This window comes from Physella acuta, unplaced genomic scaffold, assembly GCF_028476545.2.
Source record: "Physella acuta isolate Inbredline_101_S28 unplaced genomic scaffold, ASM2847654v3 ptg000805l, whole genome shotgun sequence".
NCBI lineage: Eukaryota > Metazoa > Mollusca > Gastropoda > Physidae > Physella > Physella acuta.
The window spans coordinates 960,001-986,319 of NW_026732323.1; the positions used below are offsets into that span (position 1 = coordinate 960,001).

The window sequence follows — 26,319 nt, forward strand, 5'->3', positions numbered from 1 at the left end:
CAACATTTATTAAATCTTACAACCGGGTGATTCAATATAGGGTTACTATAAAAAATACGAACATGGTTTTTGTTTTCACAAAAAAAGATACGAAAAAAATCTGCCTACGATATTTTTGAGACCCTGGGGTAAAAAAAAATGCTATTTCCCCTCCTATATAAAGCTGCATGAATTAAATAATTAATTCTTTCAGCTGCAATTTACGTTTCATTGGCTAATGGCTAAATGGCTAATTCAAAGACAAGACCCCTAGGACAGCTGTATGGCTTCATGCTATTTCGGAGTTCACATCATTGCGATCGCAACAAACACAGCTAAATAACCATGCATATATATATATATATATATATATATATATATATATATATATATATATATATATATATATATATATATATATACAATATAGGCTATGTACATATATATGTATATATATATATATATATATATATATATATATATATATATGTATATATATATATATATATATATATATATATTTATATATATATATATATACATATATATATATATATACATGCATGGTGTTGTATGTAGGATGGGATGCCATTTAGCCGATACATATGATACAAGCAAAGGGTTACAGCATAAACAATAGACAGATCTAAACATTTGAAACAATTTTTCCCCTCAGTCCTCAGCAGTAGGAAGTGGGACCATCGGGGAAAGCGCGGGAGTTTATCTGTAGCAGATGTGACGCGAGGGCTGAGAAAAAATGCATGACGCTTTGTTTTTGGAGAGCAACACGTCTTGGTGGTGAAGGGAAGCCACCGATTATTTTTTAAACACAGCGCTTACGCATTCCGTGGGAGACGGGAGTTGTCACCCCTGATCAATTTGGCGGGGGAGTTGTCGTTACTGTGGACGTGCCAAGTGGGAGAAAATAGCCCGCAATACCGTGGTACTTGCGACCATGGAACGGAAATAAATAAATAACCATAGCTGCTTGTTTTATCGTACACAGGCTTAGGTTAAAGGGCATTGTAACCAACAAATTGCAGGTATTTCGTTGAAGTTGAGAAAGGGTTTTGCCTAATAAAGTGGTAATATTGTGGGCAGGGCAATAATATTAATCAGATAATGGCATGTTACATTCTATCATATCTTTTTTACTATTATTATAAATATATATATATATATATATATATATATATATATATATATGTGTGTGTGTGTGTGTGTTTGTGGGTGTGTGTGTATGCGTGTTTGTGTGTGTGTGCTGTGTGTGTACGTTTGAATTTCTATACAAAACCCTCGATACAATTAAAAAAATATTTTAAAGTTAATTATTTGTATATTTACCCGATTGTACCAATGTGACCCCCGTATCGATGTTATGGATCATCAGATGTTGTGGTCACGTGTTCAGTTGTGCGGAAAAATTTCCCCCCGAGTTCCCGCTTTTAAAAACATATTTTGTTTTAACTGCACAACTGCATTATCTGGCCAGATCCTCATGGGACGAAGCCAACCAAAAAAAAAGTCCTAAAACTTAAGCTAGAACCGCCTTCTTTTTCCTGCCACAATCCTGCACTGAAGAATAAAAACCCTCACAGTACTTGAAGGGAAGTAAAAAAAAAATCTTAACTCGGGGTCTAGACAAGATTAAAATGGTGAACAAGTTTCCAGAAAAGAAACGAAACAAGACGACAATTCCAGGGGAGGGAAGCTTAGATCAATGGGAGATTTCCAACTCCAGACAGATGAGATGTGGATAACTCAATCCACGTGGATAGGGAGTGGATACAAGTCTACAAGCTAGGGTCATGAGAGGGACTAACTTTGCTCCAGTGAACATTCGATATTTTCATCTGAGAGGCCTAAAAAAATTGTTATACTTAGAAGACACGTCTCGACCTTCAACCAACGAAACTACTCTATTTAAATGTATTTAATACAACACACAAATACATAACAACATCATTGATGTTTACTATTGGATGTTGTTTCTTTTGTTTTATGTAGACAGGTTTTTCTATAGGGTTGTTTAAGAATAGCTGGCTTTGTATTTGTTCACATGAGTAAGGGTTGCTTTATTAATGATTCCTTGATACACAAAAGCAGTTACAATATAATTTTATACACATATATACGTAAATATATATATATATATATATATATATATATATATATATATATATATATATATATATCCTAATATATAAATCCCCACGTTCGCACATCTCTCTCTCTCTCTCTTTCTCTGTCCGCAAAAAATTTTCGCCGGACATCACGTCAGAATCGGCAGCGATATATCGAGAACTTTTTACGGACTTTTGTTGAAAAAAATATGTTAGATGTTTTAAATGTATAACCACAAAATTATTTAAAGAAGAAAAATAAAAAATAAAGGCGTATTCGAATATAGAGAAACAGTATTATTTATGCAACCGGAAAAGCATTAATATATGTGAAAAAGAACGCATAAAACTGTGACGTCACTATTGCTTATACATTAACTAATGACGTCATCTGCCGTGTTTAGAATGAAAAGAAATGAACTATTTCATTCAAATTTGATTTAGATCTACGTACACTATGAAATGTATACAATACAATTTTTCCGGCCTAAACTCATAAAATTTATTTTATGTATTTGGATTCTAGATCTAGAGATTCTAGATCTAGACTAAATCTAAATCTAAATCTACGCAATAACTAGATCTAGACGTAGACGCTAAGATCTAGATTTAGACTCTAACTTCTCTAAAATCAATTCCAAAAATAAATTTCTATATTAGGACTAAACTATTTCAAGACTTATTTATTTTATACAAAATCTTTGTTATGAACTGGCTAATTTGGGATAAAAAATTAATTTGAAAGAATAGGCATATTCGCGTAAGTTAAGATTTTAAAATACGTCTTTCATTCTCCGTATTTTATAAGGTGCCTAAATAGCGGAGATGTTAGTGTACATTAAACCACGCAGGTGGTGCGGGTTCGAGACACAGCAAGTCAGCTTGGTTAATGTATTCTTTTTTATTATGCTCGGGCTAAACTTAAAAAAAAAATTCTTTTAGGAATCTAGCTCTAGATCTAGATTGTCGGGTGTCCGATAGGGCACTTCCCGGCGCCGCAGGCGCTTCAAATTTGGCATGATCTTGCCTTGGTGCGACAGAACACGGGGGCCGGTTGGCCGAAAAGTCTACGATGTGGGGGTCAAAACTGACCTCGACTGACCGGTACCTTATATGAGCTATAAATCGAAAAAAAATGTCCACGGAGGAACCTCTTCATAACTCTTGAGGTCGTAGACCGACCTTCGGGCGAATTAATTAAGCATTCAAATTCTCAATGTTTTCGAAAGCCTAAGCGAAGCTGGGCAGCATGCCTAGTATATATATATGTTTGTGTGTGTTTCTGTGTATGTGTCTGTGTTTCTGTATGTAGGTATTCACCGTGGTTATGTTTGACGACATCAAACATCAAACATGTTTGGATTGCCAACAGACTTATAAGTCAGCCAATATCTGCACACTGGAATTACCGATCAGCCATATTGTTTTGTGAACCAGCGTACATTTTATCTGGCCCATTCCACCACTGTCATCCCCCACCACCTATGTGCCTAGCTGTACTAGTCGAAGCAGTGGCCGACACAAGGCTAGAACAGCCCATTCATAGATTTTCGTTGACTTTGGATAGTTAAAATGTAATTACACGTCCAGCGTATCGAATCTATTTACGAAGGTTTAAAAAATGAACTGGTTGACATGATTTATGTGCGTAGTGAAAATGATTTCTGATGTACGACATGAATACGATTTTTTTTTCTATTTGGATTATCATTAATAAGGTTTTTGTAGCACTATCTTTTCATTTCTGTGGTTTTTCATTTGATACTGAAATAGGGAGACGACGAGTATTAATAATCGTTGCGTTTTGGGTTAGTTAGTGAGTAGTTTATCTTTGGATTTTAGCAGTGGCGTTGCGAGGTCGGGTGTCACCCGGTGCGGCACTTAATGGGTGTCACCCCCCACCCCATGGGCGTAGTGACCCTTCCCGGGGACAAACTTTCAAATTTTCGATTTGCATCCCCCCCCCTCAAACTTTCGATTTACACCCCCCCCCCCTCTCAGACTTTCGATTTGAACCCCCCCCCCCCCCCCTCAAACTTTCGATTTGCGACCCCCCCAACTTTTTTTCTATATATTTTGCTATTTTTTTGCCTTGGTGTCACCCCCCTAAATGGTGTCACCCGGTGCGGTCCGCACCCCCCGCACCCCCCTCGCTACGCCTCTGGATTTTAGTATCAGGTTCATGATTTCCATGTCGAATCCAACATTTTATATTTTTTTAAATTATTTCTAGGCTTTGATTTTTAAACGGACGCCAATAATCTATTTTACTAGTAAATTAATATCGCTCCTGATTGAATGGTTTCCGTTCGTGTGAGTTTCTAAACCAGCGTGGATGGACAAGGTCAAGCCCAAGGACGAAGACGATGTTTACACTTTTGATAATTGCACCGGCCATCCACCCCCCTCCCCCACCCCACCCCGTCTTTTGAAAATGAACAGTCTCCATCAATAGAGTCAAAGTTTACATTTTTTACAACTGTGTGATGACGTCACTGCTGTATGATGAATGCACACGTCATGATGACGTTAAAATACATACAGGAGCGGACGTGAAGGCCAAGAATGTATTCTCGTGTAGACTTGTAGACCCATCTCTTTTTATTGCATACTTATATATTTCTTTGGCTACGAGAGTATAAATCTTATTTTTGAGGTTGAAAGAAACTCCGAATAAGTTAAGGAAGAAAATAAATCCGGAGATAAGAAATAAAATCTTAAGACGTCTCGGCCTAGACCTGTGGTTCTTAACCTTTTTGGAGGTTACGAACCACACCATTCCATATGTGCATTCACCGAACCACACCATTCCATATGCGCATTCAACGAACCCTTCAGTTCTATCGTACGCACTGACAAAATCGTGAATCATGAGTCGGGTATGTATCAACAACGTTGAACCCCGGAGACTGACTCACCGAACCCCTGGGGCTCTATCGAACCCAGGTTAAAAACCACTGATCTAAAGAGTGGAGATGTTCTAATTTAAAATCAAACTATCATAAGACACATATCAAAACAACATTAACAAAGTGTGTTTTTTATTACTTTAGCTTGAACTTCGCTAGAAAAATGACGATAGTAAAAAAACGGGTTGATTGGTTGGTTGGTAAATTCTATAAGAGATGTGTACTAATTAATAGTTATTTATTAGTTATTTAATAGTTATTTGCACTTAATGTGTATGTTATATATGGGAAATATGCTCAATTGTGTTTTAAACTTTTCTAACAGAAATATCTTTCCTTTAGTGTTGTATTGGTGTTTACAGAAAGAGTTGTGTTTAGGCAAAAGGTTTTTGCCGCCGTGATATACAAAAATGTTGTGTGCATGGGCATATGAAACAACTTTAGCACTCCATAGCAAGAATTTGGTGGGGTTTTTAATGAAAGAACACCCTTTATTTTACAGGGTTTTACAAAACTACTCATTATTCGGCAACTTTTAGCTTTAAGTGATTTTTTTTTACTCTTGTTGATTTTTTTTTGCCTCCTTAAATATGTCGAATCTATGATAAACCTTAAGTACATCTTGAATTAATTATCAAAACATAAATATGCTGAAAATGTGTCTTTTATTCTATAGCCTTGTAATATTTATGGCAATTATGTTGACTTAATAAGCTATCTTCTATAATTTCATGCTAAGGCGATAACTTTTTTTTTAAATGTATATCTTGATTGTATTAATTTCGACCAATCAATAGCGCTTTAGTTTTTAGCCCGGCCAGATTTCTGCCAGACGGCACAGCGCGACAGCTCCGATAATTTATTCCGCTGCCGAATTATTCCACAATGACCTTGACCCCGGCTGATAACAGCTCAATTGGCAGTTACCATTTCATTTAATCGACACGGATTGTCTTCCTTTAGCTCGAAACTCGCACACAGTTTCCATAATTCTCTTTCATGTTATCAAATTTACCATTTAACGTAATAACAAGGGAGAGAATAATCCTCGCCTAGAAAGGGAGAAAACCCGAGATAAAATTACATAGCTAAACATGAGGTGAAAAAAAAGTGAAACGTATTATTTTTAAAATGTAACCGCTGTGAAAAGCGTGAAGGGAATTAAATGCGCAGTGCGTGGATGCGCACGGTGCAGTTCGCAGTGCGTGGATGCGCACGGTGCAGTGTGTGTTAAGGTGTAGATTGATGACGAAACCAATACAGTGAAAGCTCCCCTACACCCTGTAACTGCGACCCCCCCCCTCGCTACTGCCCTAATGGGGAAGCGATGAAGACGAATTTTTCCCTCCTGTCATAATTAAGGCGGTTAAAAAATAACTTTTTTTCTCAGATTTTCCAGAGTTGTTTCTGAAAAACAAAATTTTAAAAAAATGTGTTTAACTTTTAACTGAGGTATGATTTATTTTTCAAAATACATTTATCATGAGCGAAAACAGACATTGAACTGGCAATATCTTAGAAAAAATTTCGCATAACAATGACATCTTATCAGTGTCTATATAACACAAACAGTAAGTAACTAGCGTTTTCCAAATTAAAATGCGTTCCTAGTTAGTTGGGGGAGTCGGGGGGGGGGGGGGGGGGAATAAATTGAACAAACATACAGATGAAGTATAAGTAGAAAAACATGCTATGAATAATTAAATATGTGTATTTCAATAATTAGGTTGTTTTAATTCTCTAGAGACCAAGTTTAAAATGACTTTGAAATTACTTGAGACCTAGTTTGAAATTACTTTGAAATTACTTGAGACCTAGTTTGAGATGACTATGAAATGATTTGAGACCTAGTTCGAAATAACTTTGAAGTGACTTGAAACCTAGTTTGAAATGACCCGAAACCTAGTTTGAAATGACTTAAGACATAGTTTGAGATGACTGTGAAATTACTTGAAATCTAGTTTGAAATTGCTTTGAAATTACTTGAGACCTAGTTTGAGATGACTATGAAATGATTTGAGACCTAGTTCGAAATAACTTTGAAGTGACTTGAAACCTAGTTTGAAATGACCCGAAACCTAGTTTGAAATTACTTAAGACATAGTTTGAGATGACTGTGAAATTACTTGAAATCTAGTTTGAAATTGCTTTGAAATTACTTGAGACCTAGTTTGAGATGACTATGAAATGATTTGAGACCTAGTTCGAAATAACTTTGAAGTGACTTGAAACCTAGTTTGAAATGACCCGAAACCTAGTTTGAAATGACTTAAGACATAGTTTGAGATGACTGTGAAATTACTTGAAATCTAGTTTGAAATTGCTTTGAAATTACTTGAGACCTAGTTTGAGATGACTATGAAATGATTTGAGACCTAGTTCGAAATAACTTTGAAGTGACTTGAAACCTAGTTTGAAATTACCCGAAACCTAGTTTGAAATGACTTAAGACATAGTTTGAGATGACTGTGAAATTACTTGAAATCTAGTTTGAAATTGCTTTGAAATTACTTGAGACCTAGTTTGAGATGACTATGAAATGATTTGAGACCTAGTTCGAAATAACTTTGAAGTGACTTGAAACCTAGTTTGAAATGACCCGAAACCTAGTTTGAAATGACTTAAGACATAGTTTGAGATGACTGTGAAATTACTTGAAATCTAGTTTGAAATTACTTGATCTTTGTCCTATGGTTAGCTTTTATTAGTTCAATTATTCGTTTTAAACGTGTTCAACCACTAACGGTTCCGCCTGTGACTGTTAAAAGAATGAGGATATTGTTATAAGCACAAACCTTTTTGTGATGGGAAAATCCATCCCGTCAGTTCACAACTTGTTTCCCCAGTGTTAGCCTCTCTATCCTCTCGTGTCTTTATCAGAGTCAGACTTGCAAGCTGAAGAGCTTATAGATCTTGGCCAAAACTTTTGACTGCAAGCCATGCCTCGCTCTATATCTTAAAAAAAACATGACATTATGTATACAGAAGAGAGAGACCATATGCTAGTTTTTGTTTTTATTTGCACCAACAGCACATAGCAATGTACTTTTTAATTAGATGTTTGGTTGTTAGAATAACGTCGAGAAACATGTGCCGGAAGCAAGATGTTTTAGGAGAGCCAGAGATTTTCATCATGCAGAAACTTTATGTTGTGTTGTGTAGGTAAACAAACACAGGGGCGTTGCCGTGTTAGCCCAAATGTTCACTGGTGTATGTGAGGTGTGTCTGTCCGCAGCACAGTGTGTGAGTACTTAGAGACACGCGGATTATGTGCTACCCTACAACTACAACATATTTCTAACGTGTAGGGAATGTGAAGAGGTCAGTTGTTGTTTTTTACTGGACTTCTGATTCGCCAACATAACTATAGCTAAATTTGTAAACTCCGTGCATTTTCTTAAGAAACAGTGTGAGTATCTGTTTAATGCATGACCATAATATGCACTCAAAACTTCTCTGTGTAGTTAACAAGTTAACTGTTATGTTATTGATTATAACTTATATGTAATTAGGTAATTAGCTGTTGTAGAATATTTATTTCTCAGTCCTTCCTTGATTGCTAAATGACTGCTTTGCGTCTCATAACGTCGTTACAGCTTTCTATTTTTTACTTGTGAAGTTCAATAAGGTAACATGGAAGAGATTTTTAGGTCCAATGGGAAATTATCAAATTCCATCATTATATGCATCAAATTATTTGAAAATTATAAAAAAATTATAACTAATAAAAAATTAAAATATGTATTGATAAGCTATCCAGCATTTATTTTTAAATTTACATAACAGCAAGTGCATTGTGCATGAGTTCAGTTCCCCTACATTACCAATATGCTTTTTTATGCTTTAACATAAACATGATTTAAAGTGCATGGATCCTGTTGGCTGTAGTTTTTGTACACAAATCTCTTTTTCTTTCGGGATTTCTTTTTTTTTCTCTTGTATCTCCTTTAATTCTTCTACTTAAATAATTTTTAAAAAATGCAGGTTTTATGATATAATTGGGTTTTGTTCCCGGGGTGGTTTAGGTACACGGCCCGGGGGTGACAAAAAACACTGCGGCTAATGAATGTTTACAGCATGCAGTTGGCTAGACCGTAACACTGGATTCGCGTAACCAAAAACTGCTACTGACACGTCAGCCGTGTATTTAGCACAGGCCGCTAGCCGTGTATATAGCCGTTGTACTGTCAGCCAATATTCTTTTTTCAATAGCCTTTGTTTATCTAGGATCAGTTAACCTTCAGCGCTGTTGAAATCTGCCAAGATTTTTGTCTTGGCGATCTGTCATCACCGGATCGAGTTGTCGCCCCTGCCTGGGGATGGAACCACTTCTCAGTTGTCGTTCTTGTTTGGGTGTTGGGGAAACATTTCTCAGTTGGATGCCGAGATATCGGCCGTTATTTTGTTTTCTAAGGCGTACTATAAAGTGAACTCAATACCCATGGAGCTAAAATATGTATGATGAAGTTGAACGCGGTGTTGTGTTTTTATTGGATTGTGTTGCCCCATTTCACGGAGATTAACACAAGAATAAAAATATCCTAAAGTCACGTGCACGTATCCTGAAATCACGTGACCCGGTACGAGGAGCTCATAATGTGGATTTTTAGACAACCACGTGATACGGCAATGGGAAAAGTGCTGACCACACTGTCCCTTCACACGCCGAGGTCAAAGAAACAGACTAACTCTACTTTACTTGCCCCATGGACCGTCAGGTTCGAAAAGGTTGAATACATTGTTAAACCACCAAGAAACTAGCTTTGGACTTTGAATCAACATAAAATCTAACAGACATATCTATTTTTGTGTGTCACCTTTGTCACAATACAAGACGTTTGGGGTTAGGGGCTGACCACACTGGGAGACTGACCAGCAAAATTGTTATCAAAATGCTCCACTTTATAAGGAAAATCTTACTTGATATAACTCGTATTAACGTTTTAGAACGTCTCTTGCTGGGATGGTGTGTGTTGGGGGGGGGGGGGGGGGGAGACACCTTGATTTTGTCACCACTGCCTATCACCACTGTCTGGTGATACCTGCATCACTTCAACAAATTGAAAACAAAATATAAATCAGGACTAAAGGCTACCTCATGTTTATGTAAATTATGGGATAGTCCTATTATTCCACAAGCGCAGCTGTCCCATTACACAACAATCTTCTTAAAGAAACAGCCTCCAAACAAAAACAACCCCCTACACTGCACCGCTCCATAGACAAATTGTATAAACCAAAGTCCCCTAACAATAGGAAAACACAAATCTGCTTAGCGGGATTTTAAAAATTCAAATTAATTTTTTATATGATTTTTAGAAGAACATCATCATATAAATTCAATAAGGCAAAAACTTTTTTTTTGCCGCTCTTAAATTTGATATATTTTTCTTTTATTATTTCGAAAATTGTCGTTATTACGTAATTGCTAAATATTGATCGCATCGCACGTATTTATGACACATTAGATTAATTGACAAGCACGATGTGTTTTGTAGGAATTTTGTCTTTCAATACCTGACCCACTGACCTACATGCTCTAACGATTTGGTGAGTAGAGTACAGCACTTCGTCCCACAAATGTCCTCATTGTGACGTCGGTGCCGGGTGGAGAGTACGGACAATGTCCTAGGGTCAGTTAGAGACTGGCCTGCGAGAAATGGCCGGAGCAGTCAAGGTGATTGTGGCCAGCGTAATGACGTGTCAGAGTTTGATTGTTGCCCAGCAGATTTATAGGTCACTCGGTACACTTTTATAGGCGCTAGGTCGATCCTTTCACCCCGTAAGTTAAGAGGCTTATATACATACATATATATTCTAATGTATATATATATATATATATATATATATATATATATATATATATATATATATATATATATATATATATATATATATATATATATATATATATATATATATGTATGTATGAGTCAGTGGCGTAGCCAGGATCGTCTCAAGGGGGGGGGGGGTCCAATTTTTACCCGGGGACAAACTTTCGATTTGCACCCCCCCCCCCCTCAAACTTTCGATTTGCACCCCCCCACTTTCGATTTGCACCCCCCCCCTCAAACTTTCGATTTGCACCCCCCCCCCCTCAAACTTTCGATTTGCACCCCCCCCTCAAACTTTCGATTTGCACACCCCCCTCATACTTTTTCTATATACCGAGGGGTCTATGGGGGGGGGGTTATGACCCCCCCCTAACCCCCCCCCCCCTGCCTACGCCACTGGTATGAGTTGATGACAACATTATTTTAATGCTAATCCCAATTTACTTTTTCCCTTAATCTTCAATAGTCACCGTACAAATATTCGAATATGAATATCGTATACGTGTTATTGGCTTAGTCGTAAGAACACCAAACTTACGGTTAACATCCAGCCAATGAAGACATCTCCAATATACTTGATGTCGAAGAGCTAAAAAGTAGGCTACAAACGGTGAACTTAATCGTGGTCCCATACCAACTCTTCACCAAGTCTTTCTTCAAAAAACTAGATTACTCTTTCCAAACAAGCTAAGTGTCTGTACTTAGTAGCATTGCTTTTCTGCTTCAAGTATTTTCTGGGAGGAAAAAAAATAATCCCTATCACCATGACCTGAATAAATTCTTTTATTAAAATCACGATAGCATTTACAAAACAAGCTTTCGGGATAACTGCGATGCTCTTGATAACGCGACAATTTTCTAGAGTAGCCTCTCTTTGAATAGAGCCCCCTGACCATCAACACTTCAAGTGCGCGGGGAACAAATTGGGAATTTCCGATAAGATCACAATCGTGAATGAAGGAGGAGATAATGTTTTTGTCCCTCCGTTGGTGAAACTTATCCCAGGCGTAAACTGGGCCATCAGGATAGAAGGGTGGGGTGGGGAAGGGAGGGGAGGGGAGGAATGGGGCCAGAGGATCAGGGTTATTATACTCTCTTAGTTTAAACGTACCCCGCGGATATGGTGTTCAAGATATTGGTACGGTAAATAGGCCTGTACTCAAAATCTCGGTAGATTTTTTCAGCTCGACTGGCTTTTTTTTTTTTTTTTTTTTTTTTTTTTGCTATAGATAAAATAACAAAGGGCCCAAACATATTTCATAAAGTCTATCAGAAATGTTTCCCAAATTATTTAACAAAATTTGTGACCAAATTAATTCGTGTAAACTTGTAATTGACCACCTACAAATCAATTAATCAGTTACGTTATCTCTAGGGTAACGAAATAATTAATTAGTTATTTAATTAATCATGTAAGACATTCTTCAACCATCGGTCACAAAAAAAAAAACGGGTCATTTGTCGGATTCAGGACTGCAGAAATTCCAATAACAAGAAGACGTTTACACTAATTGAACGCGCCCTTTTATAAATTTCCTACAGGCCAAAGATGCGTTCTACGATCGCTAGGGGAGACGAAATTGGGGAGGAACATAAAAGACACAGACAGTTAAAAAGCGCAATTACATGGAGGCACTTAATTCATCCAGAGACCGGGCTTTTGGAGGGTTTTCTACGGGTATTGGACGTGTTAAGGGCGGGTTTTTGGACTAGTTCAACGCGGGTTTTGGTCGAGTTTTTGGACTAGTTCAACGCGGGTTTTGGTCGAGTTTTTGGACTAGTTCAACACGGGTTTTGGTCAAGTTTTTGGACTAGTTTAACGTGGGTTTTGGTCAAGTTTTTGGACTAGTTCAACTCGGGTTTTGGTCAAGTTTTTTGAATTTTGTGAGGAGTTTAGGGCGAGTTTTAGAAGGGTTCAGGGCGAGTTTTAGAAGGGTTTAGGGCGGATTTTCGAAACGCGTTTATGGCGGGTATTGAAAGTTGTTTAAGGCGAGTTATTAAAGGGTTTTGTCGGGTTAAGAACAAGTATTGAGCTACCACACAACCCTATAGACTAGTCGAGTGATACAATTTAGAGCAAATGTGGATAGAGGGGGAGGGGAGGGATAGAGCGAGAACACAGACAACAATAATGGGGTGAGTAGAACCATTCGGGAGGGAGGGGAAGGAACGCTGCGTTCTGTGTGCTCGGCGTGGGGGGGGGGTGTAGGGCGTGTGACCAGTATTGTGCAAATCACGCGCATGCAAAAAATGTTGTCAAATAGAGAACCGGAATCATATCAATCAGCCTTGTCTCCCCTTCTTCTCCGCCATGATGGGGGGCTATTTTTAGACGGGGGCATCACGAGGGCCGGCCCGCCGAGGGACGACAAGTGTATTCATCGTCTGCTACCTGGCACAATGGAAGGTGGGCACTTCCGGCTTATGCACGTGCACGCTAGAATCAGGGTGAAAGACGAGGCGTCGCATACGTAAGATTTCTGGCACTGGGATCACGAACGTGATCGGGGAAAGGTCGCCGTCAGCGTGACAATGACGTGTAGCAACATGGGTATGACGTGACAATGACGTGTAGCAACATGGGTATGACGTGACAATGACGTGTAGCAACATGGGTATGACGTGTTTGAAAACATTGTGAAATATAGCCCCCCCCCCCCCCCCCCCCCACCAATCCTCCTCCCCCTCCCTGTAGCATTTACAAAAAAAGATTGGCTGGCAGTCTGACGACGACTTGGGTATATAGAAGAATTGGGCGGTCAAGCTATAATAGTATCCAAATTATAATCTGATAATCTGATCTATATATATATATATATATATATATATATATATATATATATATATATATATATATATATATATATATATATATATATATAATAATAATAATCTGATAATCTGATGTGTATATATATATATAGATAGATATATATATAGATATATATATATATATATATATATATAGAGAGAGAGAGAGAGAGAGAGAGAGAGAGAGAGAGAGAGAGAGAGAGAGAGAGATATTGTATGGTCCTACTAGAGTTATAGACCAATTGATAATCTGATATCTAAGATATACAAGTGTGCTATGATATGCATGATGGCCTTACTAGACAACCATTGCTTTAATATGTCCTATCACTAGGCACAATTGCTTCAATATGTCCTATTACAAGACAACTATTGCTTTAATATGTCCTTTTACCTTATAACTATTGCTTTAATATGTCCTATTACAAGACAACCATTGCTTTAATATTTCCTATTACAAGACAACCATTGCTTTAATATGTCCTTTTACAAGACAGCTTTTGCTTTAATATTGTCCTTTTACTAGACAACTATTGCTTTCGTTATGTCCTATTACAAGACACTATTGCTTTCAACAAAACATGAGATAAAAATCATATTTAATAAATTATTCCAACCCACCAAACCTTTAAATGTACAACTCACTAGGAAAAGCCGCTAAAAAATGCCAGTCCATAATCATTTTGAGCAAGAATATCTCTGCCACTATTGCTTGGCTTAACAAAGAGAAGATCCACTTATTCAACTTATTCAAACCCTTACTAAATGTTTAACCACTTGCGGGACCGCGCTTTTAACCATTTTTCTGCTAGTATAATTTTTCTCATTACAATGTTTATATTGTGATAATAAGCCATCATCAAATTGATATTCTCGATTAGCTTTAAAGCTTGAAATATTTAACGCAGAAACCTGTTCCATTTTTCAACCATCTGCCATTGCGAATGATTGTGTTATATTAAACCCTCCCCTTTTCCCTATTACATCAATTTCCTGGTGACTGGAGTAATTTCCCTTCCCTCTTGTGGCCAATTTTTTTCCCTCCTCCAGACCAAACTTTGAATTCGCATTCTGAAAATGAAAATCATTTATTTATTCATGGGCGTCTTCCTTACTGGATCCCTGCGAATATGGGCACTGTCGTAGCAGTTCATTATTTTTTTCCTTTCTCCTCTTTTTTTTTTTTTTTCCATTTTAGACAATTAAAGATTAAATAGATGTTGAAGGCAACGAAAATTGTACTTTTAATCAAATTTATTTTTATACAAATCACAGATCTCAGCAATATTTTTTAATCTCTATTCAGTCTAACAAATCGGTTTCGATACAGGAGATGTTTAAAGTGGGAACTAGTTGGGACCCGTCCATTATAAAGCTCTGTTTGTGTAACCGCTATAATATTCATGAAGTTTACATGACAATTGTGACGGTTAAGGGAGAGGGGGGGGGGGACGATGCACTTTTATTTTCTAATTTACAGATCTAAAAGAGGAACGACAAAATCGATGTTATGTCTCCTATATTAATATACCTATTAAAACACTGATCAGTGGGACGAATGTGTGTCTTTGTATCTGCAACATATTATTTGTAGAACGGCACCTACGACAAAAGGGGCTTGACCTAGCACATGTGTATGTCATGAATTTAGATCATGTGTGTGGTAGATCCTGGAGATATTTTATTCTGGGTCAATATGTCTGCATGAAGCCTCGTTCTGGAACTTGAACCCAATGCCCGCTACTTGTAATCTCAAATGGTTTCCACTCTCTGGTCCTCGACTTTAAAAAATGAACAATTCGCTTCTCTACTTCTGATTTATTGATAGCGTTCTCTTTACTTCTGGTGAAGATCTAATCAATCATGTGTGTGTGTGTATATATATATATATATATATATATATATATATATACATATATATATATATATATATATATATATATATATATATATATATATATATATGTGTGTGTGTGTGTGTGTGTGTGTGTATGTATGTATATGTATAGGTATAGGTTTAGGTATAGGTATAGGTATAGGTATAGGTATAGGTATGTGTATGTGTATGTGTATGTGTAATGTGTAATGTGTGTAGGTGTGTGTATATGTATATGTAGATAATTACATGCATATTCTATATACCTTGACGTGATATGCCTTGACATTGTATTAGTGTATTTTCCAGGTACTACAAAATCTTTATGCAATTTATCAGTCTTGTCTTGCAATGGCTATTTATATTTGAGGAAGTAGCTTAATTAACGTTTAGTATTAATTTCATGCTAAACTATCTGATAAAAAATCAAAGTAATTCAGACTTCATCGGAAATTTAATACCGTTTTTATTGAATGTTGAAATGAAAAATTTTCTGATAACGTTTCTTAAATCCCAGTTGGCTCTCGCTCAGGTCCGCTGAATATTTTTTGTTGAAATACGTTTCAAAATACTGTTGGATGTAGTCCCAACACTTCAGCAACGGCTGCTTGTATTTTTGTTTAACAACACAATGTATTGATGACCTTGACCTACGTATACAGCCATCATTGTTCACGTGAGATCACAGCTATACATCAACTAAAATGAGAAAATGTCATATTGTTGCCTTGTTTTGTACGAAACACAATTCGATTCTAGTGTCTCAGCTACATCGTGATGGATGGACCGAATAGCTCACTGACAAACGTTAAGATGTAGCTGTTTTATCAAGTGGTCAGGAGGCGTACCAAGGTTACTTGTTAAACTGATGATATAGTTTGGCTACAGTATAAGATTAAACACAAATGTCCTCTACCAAACTAAACACAAATGTCCTCTACATGTCCTCTACATGTCCTCTACATGTCCTCTACAGTATCAGGCTAAACACAAATGTCCTCTACATGTCCTCTACATGTCCTCTACATGTCCTCTACATGTCCTCTACATGTCCTCTACATGTCCTCTACATGTCCTCTACATGTACCCTACATGTCCCCTACATGTCCTCTACATGTCCCCTACATGTCCTCTACATGTCCCCTACATGTCCCCTACATGTCCTCTACATGTCCTCTACATGTCCTCTACATGTCCTCTACATGTCCTCTACATGTCCTCCACAGTATCAGACTACATGGAGCCTACCTACCCCGAGCCTGTGTTCCTGCCCCGCCTACTTGACGTCACAGTCCGAGAAGGTGGACGGGCAGTTCTGCCTTGTGCCGTGCACTTCCTGGGCACCAAGCAGGTGAGTGATCCACATTGGTTGACAGTTTTAACTTAGCTTACCAGTCTTTCTACAACTGGGCCGTGTTGAAGCCTTAGAGTCGCTAGAGAGATTGACAATTTTAACTTAGCTTACAAGGTCTAGTATTTCTAAAGCATGGCCGTGTTGAGTTCGTTGAGCCGCTAGAGTGTCTTTCTACAGCTCTTGTTGGGGCCCTTAGTGTCGCTCGCCTTGCTAGCGTTCTTAAAAATACTGGTGTCCCAATCTACTTGAAACAAAAAATGCTCTGTGTGTGAATTCCTTCAGTTTAATATGTACTTGAATGTTAATGTCCCAAAACTTTCAGAGAAGTTCTAGGAGAAAACTCCAGTGCTGTATACAATTTAATTTATGTTGTTCATGTATATTTATCGTGTAAGCATAATGCAGTACATATTTCAAGTGGTAAATACAAATATTTTTTTTTCTGCTCCGTACCTAGGTGACATGGCGTCGTATGGGAGACACCCACTTCCTGTCGGTGGGCGGTTTTCTGTGGGTGAAGGACCCAAATTTGAACATTCAGTACAATGAGATCACTCCGGAAGTGACGGAGTGGAACCTGGAGATTAAAAAAGTGAAACCAGAGCACAGCGGAGTCTACGAATGTAAAATATCAGACGTGGTCCCTCTCATTAGAAATGTCACGTTAAATGTGACGGGTAAGTTGTTTCCCCTATGTTGAGTGGTTGGCCTTGATGAAATGTGTATGTGTCTGTCTGTTTGACTGTCTGTCCTCTTGTCTTTCTGTTTCACTGTCCGTCTCTAATTTGATTTCACTTGGTGTGCAACTCTTTTTTCTATGAGATTTTATTCTATTTTAAAAAGTTTAAGTATTTAAAATGGATTAAAAATCATGTCTATATCCCGAGTTGCCATCCCCTGTTGTTTCATATAAGAATATTCGAGAAAGTTTAGGGGAGATCACTCCCGGTTTATTTTATTTGAGTTCATTTATTCGCGTTTATTAATTTGTAGCAGATATCTTCAAAATAGAAATTAGCGTTACCTTGACCTACCAATTAGTTTTTATAATAAAAATTACACATAAACATCTTTTAAACTTCCCTTAAGTCTCCAATTTTTAAAGTTTTTTTTAAAAATCGGGCGTTTAAATTGTATGATTTTTTTTCAAATTCCAAACATGAAGATTAAAAAAAAATCTTTAAAAAAATCATTTTAAATAAACTGAATGCATCCGTTATAAAAATAAAAAACAAGATATTATTTACCTTTACAGTTTATTACATTTAATTTTTAATACAATTTTCTATTCCCCAGGGCCTCCGATAGTTGAACCAGGTAAGCTTTTAAAAACATTATCATGTAAAAAAAAATGTGTTCATATACAAATGCTACATCTGCGACATGAAAAAGTAATCCAATTTTTGAAGGAATTTCATTAATATTTTAAAACTTCTCTCCAGTTTCCAAGATATTTTTCAATTTGGAATCGCCGGACATTTTCCTGGAAATTTTTTCTTGTAATTAGCTTATTAATCAGCTAATTTTAAAAAAAAGATGACAGATTAAAATCTAATTAATCAAAATATCCTTAATTGAATGTAAAAAATTCTTTTGATCATGCTTAAAACAAAGGCTTGCCATATTTTTACTGATTTATTTTCTCTTTAAAATTTTTGATTATGTTGGGCCAAGTCTTGTAACAACTAAAATCACGCTATCTAATCTGTTGATATTGTCTCACAATACTAAAATCTCCACAGTAAAGATCATTATGGCCTTATACTCACTAAAATCAATTTATCCACTCATATAATGTCTTACTCATCTACTATCCACCAACTATTGAATTTGATTTACAACCATCATTGATTATTTTACAATCGCCATTCTATATCCCTCCAATCATTGATCTCGTGTTTCAATTACAATCATTAAATTACAATCATTAAATCACTGTCTTACAATCATCTGTCATCTATCTACTTTTATTTCTGATTCTCTGTCTGTTTGTCTGCCAGTCCTGTCTTTCCGATTCTCTGTCATCTGTCTACTTTTTTTATTTTCATTTTATCCTTATCATTCTAATCACCAATTATTTACATTGTCTTACAATCAAAACTCTCCTAGCAACCAATCATTGACCTTGTCATACAATCACTAATCACCCTTCCTCATTAATTGATCTTGTCTTTCTATAAAAAAATATCTAGTCCACAATCAATCACACTTTCATAATAATTACCAGTCGTCCTTCCTCAATAATTGAATTGTACAATCAAAGCTCTCACATCCACAATCATCGACCTTGTCACACAATCACCCCGTCATCCATCCTCAATCATTGACTTTCACAATCAAAACTCTTACATCCTCAATCATTGACTTTTACAATCCAACCCCTGACCTCCACAATCACTGACCAATCCCCAGTCAGCCGCCCCCCAATCATCGTGTCCGGCAAGAACTACGTGGAGCGCGGCCAGTCCATCCACCTCTACTGTAACGCCACAAGCCAGGAGGGCATTGACCTTAGCATCCGCTGGTTCAAGGACGGTGACCGGATTGACCCCGCCAGCTACAAGCATGTCGTCATCACTAACTACAACCTTGTCGAACAGGGGTAAGGTCGTCTCAAGGTCGTTTCGAAAATTAGGTGAAGGACGAGGAGATCTGATAATCAAAGAACAGTAGCGAACTTAAAAGTATAGATTAACTATTGAAACAAGTTAACTGACCTATAAACTAACCTACAAATTAAGTCACATATGTACTAACATACGAATTAACTGATTTACTAGCTAACCCACCTATGAACTAATCAACCAACGTACGGATTAAGTGGCCTACGAACTAACTGATCTACGAATAAACTGACCTACACAGTGGCTGGACTACGAATTAACCGACCTACGTACTACCCGAACTACGAACTAACTCGCTGACCTACGTACTAAGTGACCAGTGAACTAAGTGACCTAATAATTAACTAGCCTACGAACTAAGAGACCAACGCACTAATTGACCTACGAATGAACTGACCTAGGTACTAACTGACCTATCAACTAACGAACCTACGAAGTTACAGACCTACGAATAAACTGACTTAGACATGACTAACCTACGAATACAGAGCGCGTTTTAAAACCAAACTGCCCATGTGCCCTACACAGTTTCTGTAACTCACGTTTGTCTGTCCACCCTACACCGTGTCTGTAACTAATGTTTGTCTATCCAGTATCCTGGTGAGTGAGCTGTTCATCGACAGAAGTCAATCCTCGGACACAGGGACCTACATCTGTAGGTCATCAGCAGACTACATCGACAGCATAAAGGTCACTGTTCTCTTCGGTAAGGTCCTATTTACTTATCTTTACTTAACTCTTGCTGATAGTGGCGTTAAACAACATCGACAGCATAAAGGTCACTGTTCTCTTCGGTAAGGCTCCACCTATCATTATTAAACTGTTGATGACGGTAACATTGAATGGACTCAAAGGATGATAGTGAAACAAGAGAATCTTTAAAAAAATAAATGGTAGTACTCACAACAAGACGTGTAAAGTTTTCGCTCTCTTTCAACTGCTATGGTGCCGGATTGTACATGTCAAAAATATTTTTGTTTTAAATGCACTGCTAAGATATACAAAGTCTTAAAACTAACAGCGTGCTATGTAGGCCTACCCACAAACTTTCTTTCATCGGTTGTTTCTGCAATGTATGAGTTGAATTGTGTTTCCTGAATTATTTTAGTTCAAGGTAGTTTCATCGATTTTTGTTCCATTTATAATACAAATTTACATTGTATAGTTTACAACAATCAAAATATAGATTGTATTTGTAAATACTTAAAAATAAAATATTAAATCAGTGTTTTGTGTAAAAGTCAGACCACTCTTCGTTTCACAAGTTTGTTCCCAAGTTCCTTCCTACGAGTTGAATTGTGTTTCCTGAATTATTTTAGTTCAAGGTAGTTTCATCGATTTTTGTTCCATTTATAATACAAATTTACATTGTATAGTTTACAACAATCAAAATATAGATTGTATTTGTAAATACTTAAAAATAAAATATTAAATCAGTGTTTTGTGTAAAAGTCAGACCACTCTTCGTTTCACAAGTTTGTTCCCAAGTTCCTTAATATTTTCCTTTTTTTCCAAATTTTTTCCTACTTTCCAGTTGTATTTTAAAAATTGTCCTACTTTTTTTATCTGCTTATCCCATGTTTCCGGTTTTCCCAAATTTCGTAACATTATCCTATGCAGTCCCAATTTTATCCCGATTCCCTGTTTTCCCAATGTTATCCGATTTGCCCTAATGTTTTCCTATGTGTTCCTCTATTATCCTAACCTACCCGGTTTCCTTAATGTTTTCCTAATGTTATCCGATTTGTCCTAATGTTTTCCCATGTTTTCCTCTACTATCCTAACATTATCTGGTTTCCTCAATGTTTACCTAAAGTTTTCCTATGTTATCCGTTTGTCTTAATGTTTTCCAATAGTATTCTAATGTTATCCGATTTGCCCTAATGTTTTCCTATGTGTTCCTCTAGTATCTTAACATTATCCGGTTTCCTTAATGTTCTCCAATGTTATCCTAATGTTATCCGATTAGCCCCATTGTTTTCCTTTGTTTTCCTCAATTATCCTTACATTATGTGGTTTCCTCAATGTTTTCCTAACGTTTCCCTATGTTATCCTAATGTAACCCGGTTTTCTTAATGTTTTTCCAATGTTATTCTAATGTTATCCGATTTGCTCTAATGTTTTCCTAACGTTTCCCTATGTCTATCCACAGCCGATACGACCAACGTAAAACGAGGTATGTACACAAATAACCATGAAAACAACGGTACTATAGAACAACCTTACGGCAGTCTAGACAGTATAGCACAACATGACCGGACTATAGAAATAAGAACGGAACATGACGTCACAAGTATGAGTGAGTAGAACAATGGATTTATGAATGGAAGAATATATGCATTGATGTTGATATGTGTTTTGAATAGAGAACTTTATAAATCCGTATGAGACAGTAGGGGGACAATGTCATTATCATAACAATTATTTTGTTCTTGTGATCCAATAGGCGAGAATGTGTATAGAAGATAAAGCAGGACAAAACTTTAAGATATAAACTTGACGTGTGTTTTTGATAATAGTTTAAATGTATATCGTTATTGTGTTATTTTAAAAAAGTGTGTGCCATTGGTCATAGTATTAACATCAATTAATTATACAGATATTTGATCATTAATATTAGCATCAATTAACTATACAGACATTTGGTCATTAATATTAACATCAATTAATTATACAGATATTTGATCATTAATATTAACATCAATTAACTATACAGACATTTGGTCATTAATATTAACATCAATTAATTATACAGACATTTGGTCATTAATATTAACATCAATTAATTATACAGACATTTGATCATTAATATTAACATCAATTAATTATACAGACATTTGATCATTAATATTAACATCAATTAATTATACAGACATTTGGTCATTAATATTAACATCAATTAATTATACAGATATTTGATCATTAATATTAGCATCAATTAACTATACAGACATTTGGTCATTAATATTAACATCAATTAATTATACAGATATTTGATCATTAATATTAACATCAATTAACTATACAGACATTTGGTCATTAATATTAACATCAATTAATTATACAGACATTTGGTCATTAATATTAACATCAATTAATTATACAGACATTTGATCATTAATATTAACATCAATTAATTATACAGACATTTGATCATTAATATTAACATCAATTAATTATACAGACATTTGGTCATTAATATTAACATCAATTAATTATACAGACATTTGGTCATTAATATTAACATCAATTAATTATACAGACATTTGATCATTAATATTAACATCAATTAATTATACAGACATTTGATCATTAATATTAACATCAATTAATTATACAAACATTTGGTCATTAATATTAACATCAATTAATTATATAGACATTTTGTCATTAATATTAACATCAATTAATTATACAGACATTCGGTCATTAATATTAACATCAATAATTAAACAGAAATTTGGTCATTAATATTAACATCAATAATTAAACAGAAATTTGGTCATTAATATTAACATCAATAATTGAACAGAAATTGGGTCATTAATATTAACATCAATAATTAAACAGAAATTTGGTCATTAATATTAACATCAATAATTAAACAGAAATTTGGTCATTAATATTAACATCAATAATTAAACAGAAATTTGGTCATTAATATTAACATCAATAATTAAACAGAAATTTGGTCATTAATATTAACATCATTTAACTATACAGACATTTGGTCATTAATATTAACAATTTTCCTGACTTAATGTCCAGTCAGTTGACCATCTATTTTTTTTCTGACCTCAGGTGACCCGAGCGAAGGCCCAGACAACCAGCGACTGGAATCCTCAACGACCCGCCCTCAGTGCCTTGTGTCTGCCCTCGTCTTGGGACTGATGCTCTCCCTTAGCCTGTCTTGACAGATTGAACACTCCACACGTCCAACATCGGAATGACGTCAATGTGAAGTGATAGATAGACGTCAATGTAGGGAGAATGATAAAGATAAAACTCCACACGTCCAACAACGGAATGACGTCAACGTGAAGTGATAGATAGACGTCAATGTGAGGAGACTGATAGAGACAAAACTCCATACGTCCAACAAAGAATGACGTCAGTTTAATACAATTTATAGACGTCAATGTGAATACAGTCAAAACTTCTCACGTTCAAAATGAACACAGTATGACGTCAATCAAGAACATCTGTTCACAAAATGTGCTCAGCGCTCAGTCTGCGGGGAGTATGCTTCGCGGAATAAGAGCAATCTGATTCGCGGAGCTATAATTAGGTTATACTAGGCTACCCGTTATCCTTGGATAACTGTGGAGCTTTTGTCCTTCGTTCTTCTAAACAAAAATTGTACTGAAAAATTCGCAAGATGTGTAGTTTACATCCACTAGACTCAGAGTGACATGAAAATCTCGATATTTTATTCCAAAATAGGTGATCCTTAAATGTAAGCCTACAGCTTTATTAAGCCGACGAACACCGGAAGAGAGCATTTTTCAGATTTCTAAATACTGCATACCTAGTTTGATAAATCACTATTTCGATACAGGGATTTGGACCAATTGTTGAAATTAACTGGACATCGATTTAAAAAATTGTAAACTATTTTGATACGCAAAATCATTTCTCATCCAACTAAAGTCAAATGTTTAGTAACAGAAACAGTGACGCTCAGATTTCCGTTCTGCAGCCTTCTGAACTGAAGTGTCGCTTTTCGCGTGTTTGTTAATGTATGGTTGTCTAGCTACCTCGGTCCACATTTGTACATAGACTTTGATAAAGGGAGAGAACTTTTTCGAAGAAGGGAAACAACTCTGATTTGGATATTGCGGATCGCAAACTTCGGAGAAATAAATAAAAGACTAACTGTAACTTTCTTTTTAGTGGCAGGCAAGAAACCAGGTTGTGATTAGACATCTTCCATCAAGTTGTATATTTTCCAGCACAAAAATTAAATTAATCATATCAATCAAACAGGTTATCATATCGTCCATCGTGTAGATAATAAATGGCTAGCCTCCCTTGATATACTTCGCTATAATGGTGTACAATTTATTTATTTGTTGTTGTTTTACTTGTGTATATTTGTTGAAAAATGTGAGGACGTTCTTTGTGTGATAGGTGATAGTGGATGTCTGCGTGTGATTTATTACGGTTAGCTGTGTGGGTGACTTATGTGATATAGGTTATCTGTGCGGGGACTTTATGTGGTTAATAGCGGGTTATCTGTGTGGGGAATTTTATGAGGGTTATTGTTTGTTATCTGTGAGGGTGACTTGAGTGTCATGCATGTGGGAAGTGTGTGTGAGTGATGTTAGCGTAATGATTGTGAAATTTGTTCACGGATAACTTTTATGTGAAGTTAGTACATCATAAGTGTGCATGATCTTCAGGTGATATAGTTAGGTTTGGTTGTATGTGTGGGTGATTCTAAAGATGATTTTTGTGGGTGACTGAATGTATTTTTTTTTGCTAACTTTCTAGTCATCTGTGTGGGTTTTGTATGTGGGTGATGTGCATACGTGGCATACACAGAAGACCCGAGCATGTTTCATATTTGGATGTCATATGGAAATGACATGTACACAGCATGTACACATAGGTGAAGATGTCAAATTACCTTTATGTACAATCTATGTCACACATAAATATCAACACGCTTAGTGACCTAGATATAATGTGACGTGTTCCACCCGTCTCCGGTCTGTAAAATGACCTATATGTCAGTGACCCATAAAAGTGATCTAATCGTGTGACCTAATTAAACGAAGCGTGCCGGTGTGGAAAACTATTGCTGGTCATATTATGAGACATTTGAGGATAAATTTAGAATATGTCTTGTAACAATGATATGCCGCTGTGAGATAGTCTTCAAGGAAATAAAACAATGACTAATGTTTAATAAATGATGTAAACATTGATTTACTTATAATTTACATGTTGATACTCATATGAAATCCACTTGTTGTTTTTATGTACGTATTTATTTATTTATTCAATGAATTAAACTTTGTTTTCTTAACGATAATATGTTGCTAAGAGATTTATTTTAATTCTATAAAATATGTTTTACCGCCTTACGTTTTAAATTAACTAGATATATTAAGACATGCTTGACTGTAGAATCTCAAACATTAGGATTTTAGCCCCATAGGTCTATTTGTTTGCATGATCTTTTGGGTTCAGCTTGGTTGCTCAAAGTAAAATAGGACTACAGATCTTGGCTAACCTAAAACACCACTTCTTCTTTTTGAAAAGGTTTGGCTTAAATTCTTCAGCATCAGATCTTTCATGTGACAAATCTTCAAGCACAACTAGTCATGGCTTTATCTACAGTCTACACCAGGGGTTCCCAACCCTGTGCCCGCGGGCGCCATGGCGCCCGCTGAACGATTCGTATGTGCCCGCCTCTCACTATTCGACAGAAACAGAATTTTTTTCTTAAACATTATTTTAAAATATGATTTATTTTTAAACATGTTTCACAGTTTTAATTTTATTTTGGCTGCCTAGGTTTATTAAATATGTTCGATACTGGTCCCAACTTGTCTAGCGGCGAGACAGACTGCTCTATTTACGTTTTGTAAATACATTTCTCTGTGTGTATGCAATTTGAAAAAAAAAATGCCAAATAATTTTATTATTTTGAAACCTTTTTGTTTATCATTTATTAATACATTATGACTATAAGAAAATAAGAAAATAAATTATGGGAAAATGACAAGTTATGGAAGGAGTTTGTCGATTTAAAATAGGTGGTGCCCGCCACCCTACCGATATTTTAGAATGTGCTCTAGAGT

General features: G+C 36.1%; 1 protein-coding gene across 2 annotated transcripts in view; it reads left to right on the forward strand.

Moving 5' to 3' along the window:
- LOC131951232 (zwei Ig domain protein zig-8) overlaps positions 1-25,510 on the forward strand; it is a 55,556-nt gene extending 30,046 nt beyond the window's left edge. Inside the window, exons 2-8 of one of the 2 annotated variants that reach the window (XM_059313572.1) lie at positions 16,759-16,883; positions 17,344-17,563; positions 18,183-18,203; positions 19,299-19,488; positions 20,104-20,216; positions 21,663-21,809; positions 23,312-25,510. In XM_059313572.1, coding sequence (XP_059169555.1) covers positions 16,759-16,883; positions 17,344-17,563; positions 18,183-18,203; positions 19,299-19,488; positions 20,104-20,216; positions 21,663-21,809; positions 23,312-23,424 — 929 coding nt within the window. In that variant the 3' untranslated portion in view covers positions 23,425-25,510. The remainder of the gene's footprint in view (positions 1-16,758; positions 16,884-17,343; positions 17,564-18,182; positions 18,204-19,298; positions 19,489-20,103; positions 20,217-21,662; positions 21,810-23,311) is intronic. The other variant, XM_059313573.1, reaches the window with a different exon arrangement.
- Positions 25,511-26,319: the final 809 nt, after the last annotated feature.